Source organism: Drosophila takahashii, chromosome 3L (genome assembly GCF_030179915.1).
Source record: "Drosophila takahashii strain IR98-3 E-12201 chromosome 3L, DtakHiC1v2, whole genome shotgun sequence".
Taxonomy (NCBI): Eukaryota; Metazoa; Arthropoda; class Insecta; order Diptera; family Drosophilidae; genus Drosophila; species Drosophila takahashii.
The window spans coordinates 22,904,395-22,911,865 of NC_091680.1; the positions used below are offsets into that span (position 1 = coordinate 22,904,395).

Genomic DNA, 7,471 nt, shown 5'->3' on the forward strand with positions numbered 1-7,471 from the left:
ACGACTTTGACTGACTTTGATTGACTAACAAATCAAATTTAGGATTTTCTTAAAATGTTTCTTTTAATGAATTAGAGTTTTGCTGCTTAATGACTTCCTAGGCGGCGAACGAACTAAAAAACAAAGGAAGCTATTTGAAGGTCGGGCAGAAAAGGAAAATATATTTTTTTTATACCTCTTGGAATAAGTAAACCCTTTAACCAGTTGGGATATTGTAATTGCGTTACAAAGTAGGCTCCCTTCAGTCGACCTTACATGCCCAACAGAATTTAAGATTATGCTGAAGACAGTGTCAGAATCGAGAAGCTGAGTAAATATTTTCTATTGTTTAGCCCCCAAAGATATTTACCGATTACATGGTATGTTAGCTTTTGCTCCATATTCCGTATAAAAGCCCGCTTAGTTCTCCAGATTAGACACATCACAATGCGCTTCCTATTCGCTCTTGTCTTCGGCGTACTCCTGTGCCTTCTCCTGGCCCAGGAGGGCAGTAGTTCAAGCTCAAGCAGCACGGATGCGACCACAACCACCACCGACGCCTCGACCACCACCACCACTGCCTCCTCCGCCACGACCACCACCACCGATGCCTCAGCCACCACCACGACCACCAAATCCTCATCATCCTCTTCCTCGGCGGCTGCCAGGAGGCGTGCCCGCCGTCGCCGTCTGGCCAGGGAGCGCCGTCGTCGCCAGGAGCGGAGGCAGCGTCAGGAGAAGAGGAGGCGCAGGATGGAGAAGCTGCTCGTTAGGCAGCGCCGCTTGATCAACCAACTTCGGGGATAAGTGGGAACCGATGAGCTTATGAATTTATTTTAAATACAAACACTGCATTAACTAATCAGATTATTGTTGGGCCTCCAATAGTACATGTCCGCTGGCGGAAACTTTGAAAAGGGGTTCCTGCTGCAAAGGGATAAGCTGCTCGTAGGGGCAAATTTTCAGAGCATTAAAGACGGCTTCATCGGCATGCCCGCTCACATCTACATATTCAATCAGTCAGGGAATGTGCGCATTTCCGAGGCAGCAGACAATTGGCCCTATCCCAGGAGTTTATTATGCCAGAGATTGAGCGCTTAAAAATGCTTTTCTTGTAGCCAAGCTCAGCAGTCAGCCCGCCTGGAATCAAATCAAATAAAATATTCATTTTGATCTTTGATCTGTGCATAAATGTGCTGCCGCCTGCCGAAGGGATGAAGCGACCCAAGCCCGGATACCAGATACTTAAATCTATTGGATGCGAATAAAAATTGTGATGTATGTGTGTTTATATAAAGTATGCGGTTTGGCGACGGCACGTCATCATATTCTCCGTGGTTCCATAAAGCCAGCGAGAACCGAGAATGAGGAGGGGAATTATGTTTCTTGGCCTTCTATTGTGGGTGGTGTATTGGCTGGAGACTGTCGTTTGCATAGCTGCTAGCAAGCCAAATTGATTCACAATTGGGGTTAAGAATCAGTTAATATTGTATTCCAAATGTATTTCTTTGTGTCTATTAATTGCCCTGTTCCGACGAATAGACTTTTGTAAATTTTGGAAAACCAAATGATGCCATCTTCAGCCTAAAGAAATTCCCTTAAAAGTGGTTTATCGGATTTGCTCGTTACAAAATTGCATTTCAGGAAACTTTGTCCGCTGACTGGGCAGCATTTGGGAAAAACGAAAATAAATAAAAGGCCGCCAGCCAAAAGGTAAAATACGTTAAGCAGGGACATACCCATTGTTGTTTTGCCTCCCAAACCCTTCGAATTCGAATTCTAAGCCCGAAGAAAAGGGAATAATGCATATTATCCTTGAGAAATATCCCCTCAAACACGAACACTCCCTGTAAAGTTTGCGACATTCTTCAGTGTGATTGCTTAGTAAAGTGATAAAGTTAATCACGGCCTAGGCAAACTGGGTTTGGAACTCACCCTTTTAGTTATTAATCTGTAATTGAAACTATGAATCACTTAAGTGGAGTAACTGAAGCGCAGAATGGAAACTTGTTTCGGCTCTAAATGTGGAATTAAAATAGTTGTTTCAGGTAAGTAAATCAAGGGATCCGGTAGAGCACACAGCACTAAAAACATTGTTTGCAAAGCTTCCTTCCACCGCAACAGGGAATTGACCTTGTAAAAGATTTAAATGCGCTAGAAATCGTAGAGAGTAAGCCCTGGAAACAGGAGATTTATTGTCTCGAAAAGAAAAGCCCTGCGTCCAAAATGTCCCCATACTGAACCCTTGGCATAATCAACTAATTCAATAAACCGACAGCAGAGGCAACCGTTTAATGGAGTGGGCATTAAAAAAATGGGAAATTGGATGCCTAATAACATGGGGATCTGTGATTTATACCAAGCGAGTGTGAAACATTTATTCAGCTTCTAGAAATGTGAATGTCCTGTGTCCTTGTAGCAACAACTTAATGCGCAACAACAAGCAGCAATGTTGTGACCAAAGGAGAACCCTCTGACCAGCAACAGAAAGCAAAGCCATAAAAAAGAATTTAGCCAGCTGGGAAAGAGAAATGTTTTGTTTAGCTTAGTTTCCTTTTTTGTTTGTCTAACTATAGACTCGAGGCTCTGAAATTGTTTAGCATGTCCTTTACTATTCAAACAATTTGCATATCCTTTTAGTGCAGCGAGTATGCTTAAGAAATCAACAACAACCAGGAGGCCAAAAAACTCTGGCCAGGCATACCAACACGACAGTCAACCGAAATCCAATGTCAGCTCAAGAATTCTGGTCGAGAAAAGAGGGACAAAAACTTTGAAGTCAAAAGTCGAGCTGTTAATACTCTATTTATTGCTTATACATATTTTTAAGGCAAAATTCAAAAGATTACACTTTCGGTATAAATTTGTTTTTAATGTCAAACCAAGGAAATCGAAATTAAAGAGATTGTTTTGGAATATTAAAAGAAATAATATTAAAAGATTTCTTATTTTTTTGACGGTTGCCAGGCTTTAATAAACAATCAGAAAATTGATCAGGAAGTTGTGGATTTTTATTAATAAAAGAACACTAGAAAAAAGGTAATAAGCTCTAAATATCCAAGCGTTTTCAAGGATTTATCCCAATTTTAAATTTAACATGCGGACGAGAAAACGGCCCATAAACTTTAAACCATACTTAAAATCTAACATGCGGCCTAGTTGAATATTCAAATTATACTTGATGCATTAGTTGATGTACCCTAAGTTGGCATATTTCCATCTTCAATAGAGTTTTACTTAACACGTTCGAGGCGAGCCGAGAATGCGCAGCTTTAACGGAACTGGGAAACGGCTTTCCGGGGAAAGGACGAATCGAGTTCAAGTGAAAACTGAATATAGACGGTACAGACTGGTACTTTGGCACCGAGATTCCTCCTGACCAGTTGCCAGCCATAATATTTATGCGCAGACGTTGCTCAATAAGCTGCTCAAGGATTTATTAGCCAAATGGGGAGATTTGACTGGCTGGCTCTGGCTGGAGTGCAATTCGGCTCGGCTGTTGGCCCCAGTGGCATATGTGCGACTTTCCCTGTCACTGAGAGAAATATTCAGAAAAATCGACTTTCAGATTACCACTCAATCGAATTAAAGAGGCAAATTGTTTGACAGTGCAGCAACCTCAATGCCGCGCTCGGGAAATTCTCATTGTTCGGAGTGAGTCGCAGCCAACTTATTGATGAATGTTTTCAAAACGTTAGCATTGAATGGCAATTTTTCAAGATTTACTGTGCTGCAATCAGATCAGAGCAACCCTTTGGGATCCCTTGGGGCGGAGGAAGGGAGCACAGCTGGGCGACTTGGACAATGAATTTCCTTACACCGGGCTGCTCCCCGAGCAGCGAGGCGTTTTGTCGCTTTGTGTGCCTGTCTAATGGAGCTTAAATGGCCGCTGGCTTGACCCCTGAACTTTTCCTTGGCCGGGATAAAGTTTCCCGAGTTTAACAAAGTGAAAACAAATGCATTGTGCGGATTGGGTAGAGGATGGTCGAGGGCTTAGCACAATAAAATTCACCTTTTTACACCTCTTTTTTTGGTGGCTTCTGGTCAGGTAATTGATAAAAGTTGTTTGGGGCAGATTTGTCCAGAGATTTGTATTCTCATTCCCGTCCTATTATCCCCGGTAATTGAAATTGAAATTTTTATTGGAAATCAACGAGTCAGAGGCGCCGGGAACTTTTTAGCATTCCTCATTGTGGCCGTCGTTTTATTGCTTCCTCAATAGCACCGATGGTGCATCAATATGCCAATCGACAAATGACCAAATAACCAAAACCAAAGCCCCGGCAAACTCAAACTCGCATAAATCATACCAAGTGGCACCTTCAATGGGATAAAAAATAGCTAAAAGCGTTTTTAAAATTCGCAAACTGTCACTGTCGGATCACAATAAGCACGACACAAGTCACAAACATTTCATTGCGAGTATATTGAATAATAATTTGATGTTGTGGGCTTTTGTTTCTCTCCAATCCCTACCGCTATGTCGAGCCATTTTAATTCAATTTGGAAAAGCTGCAAAGCCCGAAATTGCCCAGTGTCAAAATTCGAGAGCAGCACGTCCAGATTCCGGTATTGAATAATATGAAAAATTTAATTCAAAATGACATTGATGGCTGCGCGGACCACAGATAATTGCAGGCAAATTTATGATATCCACTACAGTGTTTGAAGAATGTCTTTGCTTCGTTGTTTTAGAAAGTAAAATAATTGAAACATTTTGAAACGTATCTTTAAAACAATGTAGGTATCTGGATTTGAATATTTATTATTAACAAATAAATATACTTTATGCATTCGGAAGCGCTTTGGCTGCTGAAAAGTGAAGATTCTTATTCATATATATTTATGTGAACACTTTTAAAAACGAAAATTCTCTTTATTTGTTTATTGGCATCATATACGAACGTACGCGTTTAAGTGCATGACATATACAATTGTATCATTATAAATACTGGAAATATTTAGTCAACCAAATCGTTTTTGATTTTATAAAATCTGAATCTTTCGGTTCAATGCCTCCACAAATTATATATACACTATCGTGCAAAAAAATCAGGTGTTTAAAATGTATTGGTGGAGACCTTTGGTCACTGGAATATGAACCGATACAATAAGTTTATTTGAATATATATATCGAATATAGCCACCATCCCATCACATTATGAAAGGTACTAACTAAAATTTCTTTCAAATAACGAAGGGACCAGAAATAAGATTTGCTCTTAGGGGGCAACTTTATTTGCTTGCTTTCTGGGTAAACACCAAGTGACACTGAATAACATTAATTAAATACCATTGGGACACGCGACGCGGCTGGATGGCTCTTCCCGGGGCAGGGAGGAGCTCAGCGGAGCTTCTAGGCGATCTTGGGCAGCATGGCGAAAATGCCGGGCTTGAGGTTGTTGACGTCCTGGACGGTGAAATCTCCGCCATAGTGATCGTTCATGATCAGGGTGCGCTTCTTGTTGGCGTCCAAATGCATGGCCTGCCAGATGATCTCGAACTCCAGCTCGGGCAGGATGGCGGTGGTTGGGTCCTCCGGCCACCAGAACTTGTTGATGAAGTAGGAGCCCTGTAATGGACGTTTTAAATGAATGCGGTGCCAACGGTATCGGCCCTAAAAACATGACCGAAAGTGGATGTCAGCTGGTGGTCAGCTGGACTCACTCCACTCACCTTAGCGATGGGGCAAGTGTCCACGATGTTGCCGAATTCGCGAATGAATCCATGCACGAATCGGCCCACCGGCGATTTGTTGGCGAAGCCCAGGATGCGGCACACATTCAGGGTGGTGTTTAGGGTGGTGGTGTAGAGCGGGTCCTGTTTGTTGGTGATGCGCGCCTCCACGTGGATGTCCACGTCATGCAGCTCCTGGTGAACCTCCATGGAGAAGTTCAAATGCGGATCGCTGTTGTCGTAGACCACCTTGTGGCTGACGTACTTCTCGTCGCTCCAGATCTTAATGTCCTTGAACTTGGGCCGCATCATTTTCTGGATGGGTGAGGGATACTCGAGGGATTACTCTGGATATATAGATCGCTCTGCAATCACTTACCTCAGCCAGGGAGCCGTGGCAAAGTGCCAGGACGAGGTGCACTAGCACCAGGGAGTACAGCAACATTATGGACCTACTGCAGTCAACTGACTTCACTGGCTGCTCTCCGCCAGCGGATCTCTATTTATACGGGAATGGTGCTGGGCGAATTTGTGTTCGATCTTATCGAAAATTGACTAGGCATTGAAACACCTGAATGCTTTTCCAAAGTCCATCCACTTAGTTGACTTAATTCACCATGGCCACGTGCCGCACCGGTGTGAGCCTAATGTCTGCATCACTTTGTTGACCACTGGGGCCTGACTAATCTTAATTGCATTCATATAAATAGTGACTAATTGAAAAAGGGCCAGTCTCAGTGGATAATTGGAGCAAGATGCGCGAGGAGCTCACCCGAAGCAGCTGTGCCTGGGTCTTGATTCTGGTGGTTTTCATGCCCGTGACCGGAGCCTGGGTGAGTTTACCTAAATCGAGTGTGAACTTTGATCTCTAACCCCCTTCGACAGCGCTCTTTCAAGGTCATCCTCACGAACATTGACTTCGAGGCGAACGACAAGATCGTGGACCTCAATGTGGATCTGCAGAACGAGTCGGGCGAGTCCAAGTTGAGCATAGACATCAAGACGCTCGAGGACATAGAGGACGTCCAGCTGATGGTCGACGTGGGCTTGGAGACGGACAAGGGCAACTTCTCCACCCTGATCAATCGCACCCTCAACTTCTGCAAGCTGCTGAAGCAACGGAACTCGGATCCTTTGGTTCGTGTGATCTACGAGGACCTGCAGAAGCACGGCAATCTTTTCAAGGAGTGCCCCATCCGCAGCGGAACCTACAGCCTGACCAACTACAAGGTGGACGAGGAGATGCTGCCCAGCTTCCTGCCGGAGGCCAAGTTTCGGTTCGGCATGGCGATCTCGAAGCCCAAGAGCGGCATGATAGTGCGGTCCACCATCTACGGTCGCATCGACAAGTCCAAGGGTTTCGATAACCTCAAGAGGTTCAGTCTCGGTTGAGGTCTCCTAACTTCTGTACTCGAAGCTCAATAAAGCTGCGGTGCGCGTCCAAGAGTGCCTTGTTTTAGTATTCAAACTGCCTTTTGTCGCACGATTGACGTCGTCATTGTCGCCCCATCTTGTCCTCCGCCCCCTTGGCAATCCCTGGCAATCCTCCCTCGCCGCCTCGTCACGTGTTTGCCTGCTCGACTGCGAAATTCGCATGTTTACCCGACGGTGACAAGCTGTCTGCAGGCAGCCACCGGCAGCGCAATTGATGACGACGATAATGGCGTCGTAGGGGCTGCTTGATGAGCAACAGACGACAATGATTTAGAGTGTGTGCATGGAGAGGAGCTCCCTGCGAATGCATATTCTGCTAGCTGATTGGACTGATATGTATCGGTGGGGTGGTGGGCGTAAGTGCACTACCACACAGGAGGAA

General features: G+C 44.4%; 3 protein-coding genes across 3 annotated transcripts; 2 read left to right on the forward strand and 1 right to left on the reverse strand.

Annotated features, from left to right (window-relative positions):
- Positions 1 to 194: 194 nt before the first annotated feature.
- LOC108057947 (protein new-glue 1) lies at positions 195 to 1,260 on the forward strand. The gene is made up of 2 exons (XM_044393897.2): positions 195 to 359; positions 417 to 1,260. The coding sequence occupies exon 2, from the start codon at positions 427 to 429 to the stop codon at positions 784 to 786; it is 360 nt and encodes a 119-aa protein (XP_044249832.1). The 5' UTR covers positions 195 to 359; positions 417 to 426; the 3' UTR covers positions 787 to 1,260.
- A 3,934-nt stretch (positions 1,261 to 5,194) lies between these two features.
- On the reverse strand, positions 5,195 to 6,241 carry LOC108057953 (uncharacterized). Its single transcript, XM_017142423.3, has 3 exons — positions 6,035 to 6,241; positions 5,656 to 5,970; positions 5,195 to 5,551 (listed from the first exon to the last, which is right to left on the reverse strand). The coding sequence occupies exons 1-3, from the start codon at positions 6,098 to 6,100 to the stop codon at positions 5,336 to 5,338; spliced, it is 597 nt and encodes a 198-aa protein (XP_016997912.2). The 5' UTR covers positions 6,101 to 6,241; the 3' UTR covers positions 5,195 to 5,335.
- Positions 6,242 to 6,259: 18 nt separating this feature from the next.
- On the forward strand, positions 6,260 to 7,471 carry LOC108057957 (uncharacterized). The gene is made up of 2 exons (XM_017142428.3): positions 6,260 to 6,488; positions 6,541 to 7,471. Exons 1-2 carry the CDS (start codon positions 6,411 to 6,413, stop codon positions 7,045 to 7,047), a joined length of 585 nt encoding a protein of 194 aa, XP_016997917.2. The 5' UTR covers positions 6,260 to 6,410; the 3' UTR covers positions 7,048 to 7,471.